Source organism: Hyperolius riggenbachi, chromosome 9 (genome assembly GCF_040937935.1).
Source record: "Hyperolius riggenbachi isolate aHypRig1 chromosome 9, aHypRig1.pri, whole genome shotgun sequence".
Taxonomy (NCBI): domain Eukaryota; kingdom Metazoa; phylum Chordata; class Amphibia; order Anura; family Hyperoliidae; genus Hyperolius; species Hyperolius riggenbachi.
The window spans coordinates 112,996,887-113,016,638 of NC_090654.1; the positions used below are offsets into that span (position 1 = coordinate 112,996,887).

The window sequence follows — 19,752 nt, forward strand, 5'->3', positions numbered from 1 at the left end:
GGCTTTGATGTTCTGTCCCTGCATCAGCGCAATCTTAATTAAGTTTCCTAGGGGCATAGCAGGAGCCGATGTGATCACTGTGTGACTGATGGTTTTCTGTCCCTTCATCAGCACGATTCAAAGTTTGCTAGCTGCATACCAGGAGCCGCTGTGATGACTGGTGTGGCTTCCATGACATTCTTTCCCTCCATTTGTCCGCAAATCTGCCCTGCAGAGTTTCCTAGTTGCCGCTGTGATAATCGCCGTGACTTTGTCCCTTCATCAGCAGCACGATTCTGGCACGGAAATACCATAGATCTTCAGCCGCTATAACGGCAATGTCCTCAGAGGCTTCCGTACTGCTTTTACTGGCGCCCTCTCATGACCTGCCACGCACGTGCGCCGGGGACATGGAGTAACACCCAATAAAGCAGTACGGAAGCCTCTGAGGACATTGCCGTTATAGCGGCTGAAGATCTATGGTATGTCCGTGCCAGAATCAGCTGATGAAGGGACAAAGTCACGGCGATCATCACAGCGGCAACTAGGAAACTCTGGATCGCGCTAAAGCAGGGCAGATGCGCAGACAAATGGAGGGAAAGAATGTCATGGAAGCCACACCGGTCATCACAGCGGCTCCTGGTATGCAGCTAGCAAACTTTGGATCATGCTGATGAAGGGACAGAAAACCATCAGTCACACGGTGATCACAGCGGCTCCTGCTATGCCCCTAGGAAACTTAATTAAGATTGCACTGATGCAGGGACAGAACATCAAAGCCAGTCATTACCGCGGCTGCTGCTATGCCGCTCAGAGACACCACTGCGGACCTCATTAGGATTAATTACAGCTCACAAAAGACAAGCGGCAGGATAGGTAAAACTGCTACATTCTGACTATAAGGCGCAGTAACTTTTTCTCCCTACTTTTGGGGGAGAAAAAGTGTGTCTTATAGTCCGAAAAATACGGTAATATGCAGTAATACATTTTTATTTATTTGGTAAAGAAGGGGGGGGGGCTGGGGGAGCGGGGCTTTATTTTTTACTTTTTTGTCACAAGATGGCGCTATAAACACTATCCTGGGCTACCAGGAATACATTCTTTTTACTTTCATTATTATGAATGAGCATGGTCCTTAAACAGGGTCATGACCATTCATTACAGGCACTTCGATAGGCTCGTTATCCACAATTGCAAAATCCAGTTTGCCAATATTCTATGAATTATAATTTTTGTTCCATATTTTGTTTCAAGAATACAAAATGGGTTATCAGAAAAGAAAGTTAGAATCAGTCTGATGTGTAACTTCCAGTTGACCCAAACACTGCTAATCTGTGCATTGTGGTTCAGTGGAAATTGTTCATACCGAATACAGTATAATCTCGTTATAGTAAACATCGGGTATATTAAACTAAAATGTCCAGGTCCTGACCAAGCACCATTATAAATATATGGGACAAGCACCTGGTATAGTAAACACTGATATAATAGAACTGTTATAGTAAACCTGTTTTTTTGGCCCCTGTGGTATTTTGTACCTGGCTATAGTGGGAACAAGCATGCGTCATGCCCATGAGCCATGCTCGGTGGGCAGGTTGGCAGCCACTTATAGCTTGCTATCTGCAAACTACTGTGTGGATTACCTCAAAATGAACCAGGTGGTGAGACCTAAGCTTCCTGTTTAAAGGGAACCTAAACTGAGAAGGATATGAATTTTTATTTTTAAAAATAATACCAGTTGCCTGGCAGTCCTGCTGATCCTCTGCCTCTAATGCTTCTAGCCACAGCCCGTCAACAAGCATGCAGATCAGGTGCTCTGACTGAAGTCAGACTGGATTAGCTGCATGCTTGTTTCAGGTGTGTGATTCAGCCACTACTGCAACTAAAGACATCAGCAGGAGAGCCAGGCAACTGGTATTGTTTAAATAGAAACATCCATATCCCTCTCAGTTTAGGTTCCCTTTAAGCTGATTGCCTAGGGAATTGCCTGTCATCTGTGACTTGTTTGTGCATGGCTGTGATCCTACTGTACCTGCATTAGCTAGTGAGACCTATGCTTCCTGCGCAAGCTGTTGCGTGATGATTACTGCATGAAAATCCCTAATATTACGCACTGTGTATTTTGATCCGGCTTAGATGCTGCCTGTGCTTGCTGAAGCATTGGAAAGAAAAAAAAAATGACAGAATTAATATACACTACTACAGCATTCTTTAGGTGTATGACTATGATAATTTCTGATATAGTAAACCACTTTGCCCAGTCACTTGGAGTTTACTATAATGGGATTCTACAGGGCCTGAGGAAGTCCAAGATCCACCACATTTGGACTGAGTTTAAACTATCTTTCTTGGCTGAACCCAGATTTCTGCAAGATGAACCCATGGCAAACACATACATCGTAAAACTGAGAATCAGACATCATTGGCATAAATGTCATGTCTAATGTCAGTCAGGTCACTAAAAGGAAAACGAATAGTCCAGACTCGTTCTAGGTTTACTGCTTTAAGCATAGTAAAATGTGGACTGAAGGATGTATGTTTATAAGTAACCTTTGCTTTAAAGTGAACCTCCGGACTAAAAATCGACTCAGCAGCACTGAAAAGGCTTGGTGTTTCTTTAACAGTTTCACAGCATCAGAACTTTGTTTCTCTTATACAAGCCTCATTTTTAGCTGCACAGAAGAAAACTGCCCGGGCTTTTTTCCCCTGATGCTGTGCAAAGCATGATGGGATTTCTGATGTTGTTCTCGTTCTGCTGTTTTGGTGCAATTTTTTTTTTTTACATTTTGAATTTGACATTTGAAGCCTAGCGTGTGCAGCTGGGAGGGGTAATCAGGACACAGGACAGTTGAAACTTGGAACTGTGTCTCCTGCTCCTTTTCACCTCCTTTAAACCAAAAACATGGCTGCCCCCATGAATCACAAACATTTGCCTGTTCTTTTGAAACAGGGTGGGTACGAGATTATATTACCTATCTATTCTAATTAACATAACTAATGCAACTTGATGACAGTATGTTTGTTTAGGCTGAAGTTCACCTTTAAAGGGGTTCTGTGGGGGTTGTGGAAGAGAAAAACTGACACTTACCTTGGGCTTCTATCAGCCCCGTGCAGCGGTAATGTCCCACGCCGTCCTGCTCCCATCCGCCGTTCCCCGCTGCCGGCACCGGGCTATTATTCGTCTGACATACAGACGAATAATGCGCGTTGCCGTGCCTCCGCTCGCGTCATCTGAGGCTTACTGCGCAGGCGCAGTACAACGGAGCCTTGTACTGCGCTTGCGCAGTAAGCTTCCGATGACGCAGGCGGAAGCGAGCGGGTGCGCGGCCACTCTAGCGCAGCCGCAGTTGGATCCCATGCCGCTTAGACCGGGGCCGGTGGCGGACACCGGCAGATGGGAGGAGGACGGCGTGGGACATTACCGCTGCACGGGGCTGATAGAAGCCCAAGGTAAGTGTCCGTTTTTCTCTTGCACAACCCCCACAGAACCCCTTTAATGGTCTCTTCATCTACAAAAGGAATATCCAATGATGGCTTCTGTGTGAAAGAAAGTCAAAACAGTCTGAACTATGGGAGAACTCCAACACTGGGCTAAGTTAAAAATCAGAGTTCTGTTATGTATGTGTTAACCTGTTACATTACCTTCACACTAACCTAACCAGTTGGCAACAAATTGCTGTGCTGGTCCTAGCAATGAGGAAGCAGCAAAAGGACCTATTTTACATCAAGGTACTCTGATTAACAGTGTCTAGTTTTCTAACATGCAGGAAACATTTTAATTTATTTCTTGTGAAGTAATGGTATTCAGAGCAGCATAAAGCTTGTTTATTTATTGGCCGGTGTAACTAACAAAGTTTGACTTACCTTAACATCCTGCCAATATGGTCCTCCACGCGTGAAAAGAAAATAATGATACAGATCATACTGGTGATGAGTAAAATAGGTATCAGACTGTATGTTCAACATCCATGGCCGTCCATCACCTCGAATCCTCAGGTGTAAAGTATTAAAATCAGACCAATCGGAACTCAGCTGACGACCAAATGCTCCCTGGAATAAACCAGCATGTCTTTTACAATCAAAAATCCTGCAAAAATTAGTGTGTGTATATAAAAGGTCAATGGCTTTCTGGACTCCTAATAGACTTTTGCATCTTTCATCCAGTGCTGCACCGTTGTTTTTTGGATTCTGATGCTACGTACACACATGCGACAACGATCGTTCGCTGAGAACGACGAACTAATTTTTAATTGATGAAAGAACGACCTAAGTAAAGATAGTTTTAAAGGTGTGTAACGATCTGATCGTTAGAACGAACGTTACATCACGTAAAGCAACTATTGCGCCTGCGCATAAAAATGAGAAGTTTCACAGAGAAATAGTGAAATGCGCATGTCAAGCCTAGTACGAACGACCGTTTCCAACGATGTACTACTTTTGCAAACGATCGTCGTTGGTTAAAATCCGCCGAGACAGAACTTTCTTTTGTAACGATTTGGCTCGTTTGTTGTTTGCCTTAATAGTCGATGGTTCGTTTTTTGTAACGATCGTCGTTGGTAAAGATCGGGGAACGATCGTTACAAACGACTATAGTCGCATGTGTGTACGCACCTTAAGTCATGGGGGAAAGGGAAATTAAATATCCAAGCAATTGAGAATGCCAATCAGCAGTTTTCAAACTCTTAATTAAGAGGTTGCAATTAAGAGTTCTGCCACAACTACCAGAAAAATTGTTCGGGATGCAAGGAAAAACTCACAACTTCAGGTGAAATACAGGACTCTCAAAAAAAAAAAAAAAAAAAAAAAAAAAAAAACTTGTGGTGTGGCAATTAAGATGCACAATAAGGAGGCACTTGAAGAAAGATGGGCTGCATGGTCAAGTTACCAGAAGAAAGCCATTGCTACACATATGCCCCAAATAACCCGCTTACAATATGCCAAACAGCACAGAGACAAGCCTCAAACCTTCTAGCACTAAGTCTTTTAAAGTATCAAGACTAAAATGTAACTTTTGCCAAAACCATAGATGCTATATTTTGGGAGGAGTCAACATGGCCTATGACGAAAGGGACACCATTCATACTGTGAAACATGGTAGCAGTTCGATGATGTTTTGGGGATATGTGAGCTACAAAAGCACAGGAAATTTGGGCAAAATGGATGGTGATACAAATGCAATAAGTTATACAAAAACCCCCCCAAAAAACTGGAGGAAAATGTGCACTCATTAGCCAGAAAGCTAAGCATGGGACATACTTGGACATTCCAACATGACAATTCTAATTCCTACACAAACTACCCAAATGATCTTGATAAAAAGTTTACATACCCCAGTTCTTAATATTGTGTATTGCCCCTTTAACATAAATGACAGCTTGAAGTCTTTTGTGGTAGTTGTGATTGGAAATGAGGCTCTTCATCTTCCCAGACGATAAAGCTGCCCATTCTTCCCGGCAAATAGCCTCCAGTTCCCTTAAATTCTTTGGCTGTCTTGCCTGAACCCCACCACAGTGGCTCAATGATACTGAGGCCAGGAGACCAAGATGGCCGCTGCTGAATCTTCACTTTATAATAATGTAGCCAATGACAGGTCAACTTGGCCATGCGTTTTGGATCACGGTCATGTTGGAATGTCCAAGTATGTCCCATGCTCAGCTTCCTGGCTAATGAGTGCAAATTTTCCTCCAGTATTTTTTGATAACTTACTGCATGCATATTGCCATCAATTCTGACCAAATTTCCGGTGCCTTTGTAGCTCACACATCCGCAAAACACTAGCAAAACACCAAATTTCAGTTTGTCTACTTGACTGTGGGTTGGTTTCAATGGAACACATATTTTCCACTTCTTAATTAGTTTGAACACTGCCCATTGGCATTCTCAATTCCTTGGATATTTTCTTATATCCCTTTCCTGTTTTACAAAGTTCAACTTCCTTTTCCTGCAGTTCATTTTTGCAAGGGTCTGTCAGGAGTCCAGAAACTCATTGACCTTTTATACTCACTAATTACAAGCAAACAGATCACAGGTGACGATGGTCACTTTTAATTGCCACTAAAGTAAGCCAGAAGCAATTTTGAAAAAAACAAAACATAACAGATATTTACCTAAGGAGGGGAAGGCTCCAGTTCCTCTACTGGTCCCCTCGTTCCAGTGCGGTCTCCCACGTTAGCAGTCTCTGACCGTTGGGTTGGAGCTTGTTCTCTTTGCCGCAGGATGCTTCAGAAGTCTTCGGGAGCCTGAGTGCTCCCAAAGATGGGCAACTCCATAGTGCGTAGTGTGCTCTCTCACGCGTGTGCAGTACAGAGCAGTCCATGTTTGGGAGCACAAGGACTCCCAAAGATTTCCGAAAGCCTCCCATGAGGGGAGGTTTGAACAGAGAGACATTGCTAGAATTAGAGGACTGTGAGAGGAAGGGGAAGGCTCAACAGGACCCAGAGCCTCCCCCCCCCCCCCCCTCATGTAAATATGTTTTATTTCAAAAATCGCTTAGGATTTGCTTTAAAACCCATTTGTATCACATTGTGTGCATGTTATCAGGCCAATTCACCAGGGTATGTAGACTTTTGATCAGGCTCATTCGGATAGTTTGTGTAGTAATTATGAGTTAAAGAAAGAATAAACTCCGTTTTTTTGACAATAAAATGGTTTCAGCCAACCTCTAACCATGAGTGAAAGAAACCATTTATTGTGTTATTCATATTCTATGAAAAATGTAAAGAAAAAAAATCAAATTCTACCAGGGTAAGTAAACTTATGAGCACAACTGTATGAATACAAGTTAGAAAACTGATTAAGAATATACTGAACAAACTCTAAAGTTAAAGGACAACTGAAGTGAGAGGAATATGCAGGATGCCATATTTATTTCCTCTTAAACAATACCAGTTGCCTGGCAACCCTGCTGATTTATGTGGCTGCAGTACTGTCTGAATAACACCAGAAACAAGCATGCAGCTAATCCTGTATAATATAATGTCAGAAACACCCGATCTGCTGATTGCCTGTTTAGGGTCCATGGCTAAAAGTATTAGAGGCAGAGGATAAGCAGGACAGCCAGTCGACTGGTTTTGCTTAAAGAGACACTGAAGCGAGAATAAATCTCGCTTCAGTGCTTATATTCAGCAGGGGCTTGTGTGCCCCTGCTAAAACGCCGCTATCCCGCGGCTAAACGGGGGTCCCTTACCCCCCAAATCCCCCCCTGCAAAATCTACGATCAACTTGGTCGTAGATTTTGCTGCTGTTGAGGCAGGGCTAACGGCTGCAGCCCTGCCTCTCAGTGCCGTCTATCAGCGGCGCATCGCCGCCTCTCCCCCGCCCCTCTCAGCGAAGGAAGACTGAGAGGGGCGGGGGAGAGGCGGAGATACGCGCTGAGACGAGCGTGAGGCAGGACTGCAGCGGTTAGCCCTGCCTCAATCAGGAAGAGATCCCCGGGCACCACGGAGGGGATTTGGGAGGTCAGGGACCCCCGTTTAGCCGCGTGATAGCGACGTTTTAGCAGGGGCACAGAATAAATCTCGCTTCAGAGTCTCTTTAAAAGGAAATAAGTATGGCAGCCTCCATATCCCTCTCACTACAGTTGTTCTTTAAAGTGAACCAGAGACGAAGCACCCTCATGTAATTTACCATATAGATCAGTGGGAAAATGAGAGAAAACACCTACCCTGCTCTCTGTTTCATTTTTCACTGCTCAGCCGGCTTCTAATCAGCCCTGATAAAATCCCAGACTGAGTATTCAGTCTGGCTTTGCTCAGGAATCATAGCTGAGTCTGTCTTCTCTGATGTCCTTTCAAGCCCAAGCCTGCCTCCCTTGTGGCTCTGCTATAATGACTCAGCTATAATGATTCCTGAGCAAAGCCAGACTGAATGCTCAGTCAGGGATTTTATCGGGGCTGATTAGAAGCAGGATGAACAGCGAAGAATAAAACAGGGAGCAGTTTAGGTGTTTTTTCTAATGTTCCCACTGATATATATGGTAAAATACATGAGGGTGCTTCGTCTCTGGTTCACTTTAAGCTGTGATACTTATTGAAGAAAGACTGCACAAGATCATCCAGTAGAGACTATATGGTGTATGGTCAGTTCAGGAGTGCTTCAAAATTCCCATATACACTAGTTGTGAAAAATTATTTGTATCTAAGGTTTAAACGCCAAAATAACAATGAATCATCCATTTTGGAAAGGGTACAGACCTTAGGAGACCTTGACTTCAAAGCACAATATCCACTAGAAACTTTTTCTCCATCACGAGGTACTTCTGTATTCAGAACCCCATAAAAGAAAGCAGTCTGGTTGTTGGGTCCCAGCTTCAGGAAAGCCTCACTTTTGCCACCAATTTCCACATCAGATGTCACTAACCAATTCTGCAGGTCTTCTGGCTCTCGAAACTCCCACAATACAGTTGTCTGCTCCAGGAGTTTCACCTCCACAGGCTTTCCATCTTTGCCAAAGAGATGATCTCCAATCTCTTTCAACAATAGTTTTGCATTGTTTTTCCAACTATTAACTACCTTTTCTTTAAAGCTAACTTTTGGTTTCTCCTGTAAAGCTGTATTATCAAGAGATGAACTTGGCATCTTGTAACTTCTTACATTTGGAATACAATGATGCTGAAAGGGATACAGTACAGGACGAAATGCTTTAGTCTGTTGGTAGGCGAATCTGAAGTTGAGCTTGTGTGCTAGCTTATTAATAAAAGCCATGTTTCCTTAAGTGAACCATATGGAGCACAAGAGGTTTCGGAGGGAAAATTGAAAAATCACTGTTAGCACTGTACTGTCATATCTTCAGAGGTACGCGAGACATTTCCCTGTACAGAAAAATATTTAAATGTATTTCAACCTAAAAAAAAATGATCAAAATTTAGAATCATATCCTTGATAAACTATTGCTTTATTAAACCCTTTAGCAGACTGTAGTTAAAGGCTTGCAAGTGCTCCAGGTCAATTTATGTTAGCACTTTTTTTTAAAATAACTTGCTATATTTCCCTGCTTCTAATTAGCACTGCTGTAATGTGTATTTATGGCCACATGTCACTAGGGGCAGTCTGAGACAAGAATAGAGGACTTCTGCTTTCAGTTTCTAGATTTTCTGCTAGTAGAGAGAGATTACACAATTCCAAGAATTTACAGCACAATGTGCTCTGCCGACTGAAGTCAAAAGCAGTGCACTTATTTAAAACGATATAACTATATTGGGGGTTGCTTCACTATAAAAAAATAGTGTGCCTTATCAGAGTTAACATGCCTTATCAGAGTTAGTGTGCCTCATCAGAGCAGCATAGCGAGCACTACGAACTTATGCCTGTTAATTGGCAATGACGAGAGCTCCACTCATCCTGCCCTGAGCACCTGGTGGTCCAATCATTTTAAATGGACATTATCTCCGCACTTTGATTGGCCCAATAGGCTGTCCGTAAAGTTTCCTGTCAAGTGACAGGCAGCCTATTAGGCCAAAGTGCAGGGATAATGTCCTTTAAAGTGATTGGACCCGCAGGGTCATTCCCAATTAGCAGGCATAAGTTTGTAGCGCTCGCTATGCTACTCAGATAAGGCATGCTATTTGTTATAGTGGATCAACCCCATGAAGCTGCTAATGGGTTAAAAAAATAGGATGTGTAAGCCTGTACAGTACAGGCCCTACAGAAGTATACATAAAACTGTTCTTCTAAAACAAAGTTCCAGTGAGCATGCAGGCTGATCAGTATTTTTGTATAGGTCATTTCCTGGGGGTGCTTTTGAAAATAAATGTACTTTCGTGGCCACTCACACATTCGTGTACAAGCACAACCGTACTGCGCAAGTACTGTCTGTGCCTGCCCAGTAGCATGTAGCCACTCGTGTGCTGCTTTTTCTTACATGTAGAAGGGACTTTGTGCTACTGCATATTAGGGTTGTCGCGATATACCGGTATCGCGATATATTGCGGTTTCAATGTGCATGGTTATCATACCATGCACATTGTCAAAATACCGGTTTTTCCGCTTCCGCATTCACCGCCCGTCACCACTCAGCGAGTCGGCTCTCAGGCGCCGGATATGATGCGCGTTCAGAGAGGACGCGGCTGCTGAAACACAAAGACTGCCTCCCAGGCTCCCACTAGCGGCGCACAATGCAGAGCACTTCTCCAGAGTCCTGGGCTGGCGTCATCAATGACGCTCGTTCCCGCCCAGCGTCTCTGCACGCTAAGTGAATGAAGCACTTAGGACTGAGGACTTGGCTGCTGACAAGTGAGTATTTGTCCCCTGACTCCCCTCTCCCTCCCTCTGACTCTCCACCTAATTCTAGCTACACCTATCCCTATGCTGCGGACACCTACCACTAGCTACACCTATCCCTGGCTACACCTATCCCTGGCTACCTATGCTGCGCCACCTACCATTAGCTACACCTATCCCTGGCTACCTATGCTGCAGCCACCTATTACTGGCGGGTGGGGGCACATTATTTAATGTAAGGGGGTGGGGCCCAGGTCCAAATAATTGTTCAATACCGTATACCGTGGTATTTTTTTTTTACGGTTCTCATACCGTGGAATTTCATACCGTTGCAACCCTACTGCGTATGCGGGGATTGTACTTGCGCATGCACAGTACTGCTGCGCTTGTACACGAATGGAAGCATGGCTAAGAAGAGGATCCCAGGCAGAAGCAATGGAGTCTAGGACAGGCATGGGCAAACTCGGCCCTCCAGCTGTTACGGAACTACAAGTCCCAGAATGCATTTGCCTTTATGAGTCATGACTGTGGCTGTCAGACTCCTGCAATGCATTGTGGGACTTGTAGTTCCTTAACAGCTGGAGGGCCAAGTTTGCCCATGCCTGGTCTAGGATGATCTAGGAAGCCTCAGGAGTATCCAGAGGCTTCCCACTACTTAGGCAAGTCATTTTATTTTTTACATACCATAGGGACTCTAACCTTTTTTAAAGAGACCTTGTAAGGGAAAAAAAAGAGGCCCTGGTGAGGCTTCCCTGTGCTCTTCAGCCTCTTGGATCCAGCGCATCGCTTGTGTAGTAGAATGGACACGATCGGGCTTGGCTATTTCAGCCAGAGGCTGAGGGGAAGCTTGTAATGTGCCTGCACAGGAGTGCAGATAGGTAAATATCACCACGTGATGAGGCCCCTACTGTGACTGCGCTGCCAAGCTGGTCGTTGGATTTTCGGGGACTGACAGCACTGGATCCCTGAGAATGAAGAGGAGGGAAGCCTCATTAGGATCCAGAGGCTTCCCCCTCCCGAGGTAAGTACCCCATAGGGGCACTTTTTTCCCTTACAGTGTCTCTTTAAGCTTTTACTCTCTGCTTATTCTATTCAAAAATCAAACTAATGCAGACCCTGCATAAAAATCAGCACTAGTTTAATTTAGGACACCCAGCAGAAAAACCTCATAGGCAAAATTCCACTAACGTGATTGGGTGGACAGCACCCTCTCAAAACTTTTAGGTTTCAGATAGGTTGTATTAATAATACACCCACACAATTCGGCCAATCACAACGCTTCATGCTGTAGTGGGTGCTGTGATTGGAGAAATATTCCCTATCAGGTTTCCTGCTGGGTCCCCTAAACTAGACTAGCACCCAAAAATCTGCTTGACCTCGTCTGCCTTCTTATGTGTTGTAAACTGGTATACATTCACACAATTTCTTATCTCTGTTCAGATCCATATTTGCACTTTGTCATCCACTAAGAATTACATATGGGCTACAGAGCAGTCATGTTTAAGAGTGAACAATCTAAATCGTATGGCAGTACCATAAAAAAGAGCTAAAATAAAATTAATTACTGACCACTTAAAAATAACTACGCTAATACACTCACACTTTTAGATGATGGCGGGATGAAATCATAGTACAGTATAATCTCATAATAGTAAACTCTGATATAGTTAAACTTTGGATATAGTAAACTAAAATGTCCAGGTCCAATATCATTAAATGTATATGGAAGTGACACCTGGTATAGTAAACCGTGATATAATATAACTTTTGTTATAGTAAACCTGTTTTTTAGCCCCTGCGGTATTCTGTACCTGGTTGTCACCAAGCTCCCCCCCATCCCCCCCCCCCCATCACCACCACCAAAGAACATTCTGTCCAACTATCTGACTAGCGATCACTGGTTTGAATGGGCTCATTTCAGTTGTGCTGCTGTGCCCCTCATTGAACAAAGAATCAGTGGATGCTCTGTCCTCTCACGATGGAAATTTGCGCTCCTACTCGAATGTGCACAGCAGCCGATAGTGTTCTGGGAATGCATACTTGAGAGATGACACTGATGTATGACCGGTACTCGTCAAGGATCCATAACACTGTACCGGCCTCGGTTGCTGTGCACATCTGGGCAGGAGCAGGAAATTACAGGGAGTGCGAGTGGCCAGAGCATCCGCTACTTCTTTGTCCTCTGAGCGACTGGCTGCAGTCAGAGCCACAGACAGGTGGCAGGGCAGTGCAATGGAGAGAAGCTCATCCAAAGCAGAGAACAGGTAAGTAGCAAACATCCTGTCAAGACCTACTTTGGATGTTTGGTTGTAATTAGTGGACCTGAACTCAGAACTTCCTCTCTGCTCTAAAAGATACTCAGCAACATAATAACCTTTAAAGAAAAAACATGTCTTTGTTACAGCTGATACAAATCCTGCAATAAATAGACAGTGTGTCTAATTCCTACTTTCATGGAAGCATGTGCTTTAAAATAAGCTTATATGCTGTGGCAGTCAGGTGACACAGGGAAGATATAAAATTTGTGATTAGACACAGATGTGGAAGAATTCAAAAGGCTCTCTAAATACATACATGGTGCATTTCTCTGCATGTTTTCCTTCTGTTCTGTGCAAGAGTTCAGCTCCACTTTAAAGCATCTGAATGACATTTATTTATATTTGCTGAAAAATCTATGCATCTCTTTTGAATGCTGAATGTACATATGGTGGTGTGCTCTAACATATTGGCAGTATACGGGAACAAAGTCTGAAGAAGGCTTATTAGCAGAACGATTACTCTTTTTCTTTTAAGCCAATAAATGGTATCATCCTGATTCAAAACTCTCTGCTTTTGCTGATGGATAAGATGGTGCAATGCTTCACTGCTACAGGAAAGCAGGATCCCAAACCATACACACTAGCATAGAGGTAGTAGCAGCTCAGGTGACAGTGACAGTTTAGCAATGAAAGGGAAGCATACAGCATTTTTATTCCAGGCTGCAGCAGTTCTCATAGATGGTCAGAGCTGAAGGACAGAAAATGAGTCAGGAAAGAGTTAACTTAAGCAGAGACGAGATCACTGGCTAGGAAGAAAAAAAAGCAATAAATTACGGCTAGATAAGAAAGTGTAATTTACAACTGCTGGGGTCAGTGTCACAGATGTAAAAAAGAAGGCAAAGAAACTAGCAGAAATGTTTGTGAATGCCTGCATTAGAACTCAGCGGAACTTAGTTTTATCTGCTTTGTAATGTAAATCCCTGGTATTTCTCACATACACTTGTACTGTATGCCGATCATATAGATAATTGAATCATCAGGTGACAGTTATGATTGATCCTGATTGTTATAACACATCAGGAAGTGAGAGGTGCAGGGATTGGGGAACTCTGGAATTCATCTATTAGTGCAGAGCAGGGCGCTGGCTGGCTGCGCTGCGGGAACAGGGGAGATGATTTACTTTGACATATGACCTCTTCTCTCTCCAAGTCATGCCGCCCTTCTGATCTTATCTGATTTTATTGCCATGGCCTTTGTGGCCTTTGCAGAAATCCGGGCCTGTGCATAAGACATCAGTCAGAGACCCATCAGCTGGGGTTGGTGGGTGGGCTGGCAGACACTTGTAGCCTACTTGCTATCTGCACACTACTGTGGGTCCACGTGGATAACCTCAAAAGTACCAGCTGGCGAGACCTATGCTTCCTGTGTTAGCTGCTGCCTGATTGATGAGGGAAGTGCTTGTCATCTGTGACTTGCTTGTGCAAACTCTATAGTAGCATTCAGGCTGTACAGAGATGTGAATGGAAAAGCACACTATCATTACTGTACCTGCATTAACTGATGAGACCTAAGATTGTTTACCTCATCAATGTATCCTCCTACTACAAAAAAAATTACTTAAGATATCCCATGGTTTTATTTTATAATTAAACTTTTACAAAGTTAAATGAGTGTTTTGTTTTGTCTGCTCAGTGGCAGCCTGTTAAGTGTCCCTAAAATACATGAACTACTGACCTTTTTTCTATCTCTCTTTGATCTCAGAAGTTGTATTCTGACAGCAAAATGTTTATGGTTGAAATTTGCTTATCAGTGATGCTTACTATATTACTGACAAGCTCCTGACAAGACAGAAGCCATCACTTCCATGCCTAAAAATTAAGTCTTTCAAGCAGAAAAATAAAAAAAAAAGTAAAACAGCCTGGTTATTATTATGTTTTGTACTGAGCATACATGTTTATCTCATCATGTCACATGTCGCCTCGGGTACACTTTAAAGTACACCTGTAAGAAAGAAACAGCCCCCATGGGGTACTTACCTCGGGAGCCTCAGGATCCTAATGATGCTTCCTCTTCCTCTGTAGACTCAGGGATCCAGTGCTGGCTCCCCCAAAATTCCCCCAAGAGCTGACAAGCATTGTGCAGGTGCAGCAGCATGCGGCAATATTTACCTTCAGGGCTCCAGTGCAGTAGCGCCTTCATGATGGGCTCCGGTGGAAATAGCCAAGCCTGATCGGGTCCACTCTACTGTGCAAACGCAAGTCGCCTACGCAGTAGATGGATTTCAGCTATTTCTGCCAGAGCCTGATTGGAAAGCAGCTACTGCGCCTTGGCCCTGAAGGTAAATGTATTTACCTCGCCGATGTTCGGAGGCTTCCAGCGCTGGATCGCCAGGATGAAGGAGGACGGAAGAAGCCTCATTAGAATCCAGAGGCTAAGTATCCCCCCCAGGGCTGGTTTTATCATTACATGTCTCCTTCAAACATTGGCTGTGCTCGCTTGCTGAAGCATTGAAAAGAAAAAATGACTCCAAATTATTGACCGAATTAAAGAGACACTGAAGCGAAAAAAAATTATGATATTATGATTTGTATGTGTAGTACAACTAAGAAATAAAACATTAAGATCAGATACATCAGTCTAATTGTTTCCAGTACAGGAAGATTTAAGAAACTCCAGTTGTTATCTCTATACAAAAAAGCCATTAAGCTCTACGACTTTCAAAGTCGTGGAGAGGGCCGTTTTCTGACTTTTATTATCTCAACTGTTAGTTAATTTTTTACTTTTCCTCTGCCAGAGGAGAGGTCATTAGTTCACAGACTGCTCTGAAACAATCATTTTGAAAGCTGAGTGTTGTGTAATCTGCACATATTAGAGAATGATGCAATGTTAGAAAAAATACTATATACCTGAAAATAAAAATATGAGAATATTTTCTTTGCCGCTAATCTTCTAGTAATTATTCATAGTACACAACCAATTCATTATATCATACTTTTTTTCGCTTCAGTGTCTCTTTAAGATATAGTACATTTACTTGAGTATGACAATTTCTGATACAAATCAATTGTTCCTCGTCCTTTGAAGTCTACTGTAAAGGGATTTTTACTGTACTTCTAACCCCCCAAATCTGAAGGAACTTTTTTGTGTAGTAAGACCCTACTTGGGGAAGTTGTTCCTCTCACTACATCCCATTAGGAGATACCTCATCGTCGCTTTGTTGCCACAGCGAAGCACCACATCACTGGCTTGTCAGATCTTCTGGCTCAATGTACTGATCGCTTCAAGTTACCGATGTAATGTGTCTGATTATCACCGACCCTGAACATCAGGACACAGACAGTTAGTATGGGAGCCCATACGGCTCCACCCACAACACGTCACTTCATCGCGACTAGTTCCAAGGCACCCTGCAGAACATTTCTATGAATACAGAGTAACTACAGCGCTCACAGTACATGTACGGACATTCAATTCACCAGCTGTTCCAATACTGCTCCTGTTCCAATGGCATACGGTTCACTTTTCCCTCCATGAAATCGCCCCTCTAGCTGACCCCGCCCAGCAGCGTAGCTTAGAGGACGGAGGCGGGGTGTGAATGGCAGGGATGTGTGCGCAGGCGCGGTGCTAGTAGCTGTGAATGCCTGGGAAGTGAGCGCAGGCGCGGTGCTAGCTGTGTGTAAGCAGTGGTTCCGGTGCTTGGGCCGCGCTGCTCCGTGTAGCCGCCACCATGCAGAAGAGACGGAAGGGGCGAAGTGTTATTGACTCGGATACCGGAGACAGCGGCAGCGACTCCAACCTGGACCAGGTGAGGCATCTGTGCGCACCTTAGGGTCCGTGTGGCGCTGGGCCCGGGCACCACCATAAAGGAGGGGGGCACTACGCTGGCTTCCCTACTGTGCTACGCGGGACTGTGCGGACGCTGTGCCTTCTCTGCCTCACTGTGTACAATAAAAATACTGCGGATCTCTAACCAATATGATTATCCCATCCTCATTCCTATTTCTACTCAGGCTATGTGCCCCGAGCTGGTTCCTGGCTCTGTTTCCCATATCACTTTCCCTGAACTGCCTGTGTTGTCCTATCCCCACATCTACCCTTAATATGTGCCCCTTGCTTGCGTATCCTAACCCCATCTCTACTCTGGATGTGTGTGACCCACCTGTGTTTACTTTGTGTAGCATCTACATCCTGATCTCTCTGGTGGACCGTACGTTGATCTGGCTATGTGTGCCGGTCAGTGGCGTAGCTTAGGAGCTGTGGGCCCCGATGCAAGTTTTACATAGGGGCCCCCCAAGCACTCTATACATAAGAATTTATACGGCACACCAAAACCTGCCAATGACAACTACAGTGTCAGAGGTGCAAGAAGGGGATGGGGAGCAGTTTGTTAATGATTACCACTATTCAAAGTATCTACAGAAGTCATTATTGTGAGCACAGGATCAATAGAGAGCTAATACTGAAGTTCAGGGAGGGCCCTACGGGGCCCCTCTAGCCCAAGGGCCCCGATGCGGTCGCAACCTCTGCACCCCCTATTGCTACGCCCCTGGTGCCGGTGTTCCGACGTGATAACCTACACGTCGAATTTGCCTACATCCACTATCAAACGTATACCAGGAGGGTTAGGGTTGGGGGAGGGGAAGGGATAGTAAAAGTCTATGGGATGTAGGTTAGTTCGACGTGTAGGATAAAGTGTTGGAGCACCGGCTCTGCCCTGGGTGTGGGGTCCGTCCCCCCCGTCTCTGCCCCGGTGTGGGGTCCGTCCCCCCCGTCTCTGCCCCGGTGTGGGGTCCGTCCCCCCCGTCTCTGCCCCGGTGTGGGGTCCGTCCCCCCCGTCTCTGCCCCGGTGTGGGGTCCGTCCCCCCCGTCTCTGCCCCGGTGTGGGGTCCGTCCCCCCCGTCTCTGCCCCGGTGTGGGGTCCGTCCCCCCCGTCGCTGCCCCGGGTGTGGGACCCGTCGCTGCCCCGGGTGTGGGACCCGTCGCTGCCCCGGGTGTGGGACCCGTCGCTGCCCCGGGTGTGGGACCCGTCGCTGCCCCGGGTGTGGGACCCGTCGCTGCCCCGGGTGTGGGACCCGTCGCTGCCCCTGCTCCGTCGTGGGGCCCGTCCCCCCCCCCCCCCCCCCCGTCACTGCCCCGGGTGTGGGACCCGTCTCTGCCCCGGGTGTGGGGCTTAGAAGTGCAATTGTCTTATCTTCTCAGAAGAAGAAATCATGAGTTAATGAAAAAGGTATTGTTTGTTCATGCACAATAGACAACGCGTTTCATGGGTCTTGGCCCACTTTCTCGGGTCAATAGAAGTGCCTGTGGAACTTTTGGTCATGAGCGTGAACTCCAAATTTTAGGCACTCACAACCGAAAGTTCCACAGGCACTTGTATTGACCCGAGGAAGTGGGTCAGGACCCGTGAAATGCGTTGTCTTTTGTGCATGAATAAACCATACCTTTTCCATCATGCTGGGCATACATTATACGTTTTTTTTTCCCACTCGATTCTCCGCTCAATCGATTTTGCCGCTTGATTCTCTTATCTTCCGCTTGTTTTTCTTATCTTTTTCCATTCACTTATATGAGAAATCGAGCAGCAAAACGATCGAACGGGAGATCGGACATGTCGGAAATTATCTATCTAACCATCTATCTGCGGCAGAAATGAACCGTGTATTCCCAGCATTACACTTCTCATCCATATTTGTGGTTAATTTTTGTGGTTAATCAAGGGCTTCTCCACCAGTGTGTCCATACCCCCAAGGGGTTTATAGTCACGAGGACCTTACAGTTCTCACAACTAATTAAGGTGAGGGACCAACCAGCATCTGCACCAACAGACCTGGGACACCAAGTGGGAACGGTTATTTCCCGCAGGCTCAGACAGTGGTTGCAAGTTTTTGTAACCCACCATTGTGAGTTTATTTACGTTTGTCTACATCTCTTGTCCAACTGCACCGTTGGGCTCCTGGTCTCTTTTTCACAGATACTTGGACGTTACAGTTAACCATCAAGAATCAAAACTCTTGTGGACAACTTGTGGTGGTCAGTGTCAGAAGGAAATTTTTTGGAGCCATTTCCTTTGGCATCAAAGAGTAACTAAAAAGAAATTAAAAATACATTGGCATGGTCACATAATTGATAGCACATCGAAAGAACATAGTTTTAGGGACCGTTTGCACAGCTGTGGAAATCGGGCCAAATCCACAGTTTCCCCACAAGCAAATCGCACGGGGAAACTCTGCCATAGGGGATAATGCTGCCGCCATCTGAATCACTTGCATTAGCGATTTGGCCGATATTGCAGCATTTTTCCGTGCGGTTGGCAGCGGATCCCATAGCCGGGCATGGCACAACTTCTGGGATTCGTCTGCGTATTCGCAGACCAGGAAGTGCTGCCGTGCGTCTCACATTCACGCGCGTCGGCTAGTGGAAATGGGCCCTAAGTGCTGTGTGTTGTGTAGTGAAACATGCAGCACGTTGGGTGGTATTCATTGCAGGTTGTTGTTTACATCAGTTTGTTCACATCTGTGTTTTATTTCTGCTCCAGTGTTCACAATAAAAAAAAGATGGTATTTGTGTCCTGGTAGCATTATTTACTTAACACTTACAGTAATTACTTAGGTTGACATGGTGGCACCTGTCATATGCAGATTAGAACGTCATGTGGTTATACTGTATATACTGGAAGATCAAAAAAAAAAAAAATCATGAGTCAAATGGAGCGTGTGACAATTCGATTGAAACAGAAGTTATTTACTATCCAAAACTATAAAAAGTGTTTTTCTTATAGCAGCTATTCTAGTAAATTAACTGAGCTGGAAACAGTAAATCTTATTGGTTGTTACCAGAGAAAATTGTTGTTAGTAAAGCTTAAAATTCCTCTAACGTGAGAAGAATATGGAGGCTGCCATATTTATTTTTTAAATACCAGTTGCCTGGCAGCTAGGGCTGTGGAGTCGGTACAAATCTCACCCGACTCCAACTCCTCATTTTGAGAAACCGCCGACTCCAGGTGCTCAAAATGACTACGACTCTTTTTATCTAATACTTACCAGGGCTGTGGATTTGAAACAAAAATAATCCAATTCCTGAGTTTATGAAACCACCGACTCCAACTCTAGGTACCCAAAATTGCTCCAAAATAAGAATGCGGTCCATAGTGTCTTATATATATCTATATATGTATATATCTATATATGTATATATCTATATCTATCTCTCTCTCTCTGTCATTCTTTGCATAGAAGGTAATATGTGAAGTTCCTGCCAGTATGACGTATGCACACTGAACCGTTCATATTTGTGTACTA

The 19,752-nt window shown here is 44.7% G+C and overlaps 2 protein-coding genes across 11 annotated transcripts in view; one reads left to right on the forward strand and one right to left on the reverse strand.

The window, feature by feature from the left end:
• The window catches only part of NDUFAF1 (NADH:ubiquinone oxidoreductase complex assembly factor 1), a 28,096-nt gene extending 12,044 nt beyond the window's left edge, over positions 1-16,052 (reverse strand). Inside the window, exons 1-4 of one of the 10 annotated variants that reach the window (XM_068253360.1) lie at positions 15,931-16,052; positions 15,657-15,772; positions 8,172-8,820; positions 3,844-4,029 (exon numbers count right to left, since the gene is read on the reverse strand). In XM_068253360.1, coding sequence (XP_068109461.1) covers positions 3,844-4,029; positions 8,172-8,681 — 696 coding nt within the window. In that variant the 5' untranslated portion in view covers positions 8,682-8,820; positions 15,657-15,772; positions 15,931-16,052. The other 9 variants (XM_068253358.1, XM_068253359.1, XM_068253365.1 and 6 more) reach the window with 9 other exon arrangements.
• Positions 16,053-16,074: 22 nt separating this feature from the next.
• The window catches only part of RTF1 (RTF1 homolog, Paf1/RNA polymerase II complex component), a 56,006-nt gene continuing 52,328 nt past the window's right edge, over positions 16,075-19,752 (forward strand). Inside the window, exon 1 of the mRNA XM_068253355.1 lies at positions 16,075-16,259. Coding sequence (XP_068109456.1) covers positions 16,182-16,259 — 78 coding nt within the window. The 5' untranslated portion in view covers positions 16,075-16,181. The remainder of the gene's footprint in view (positions 16,260-19,752) is intronic.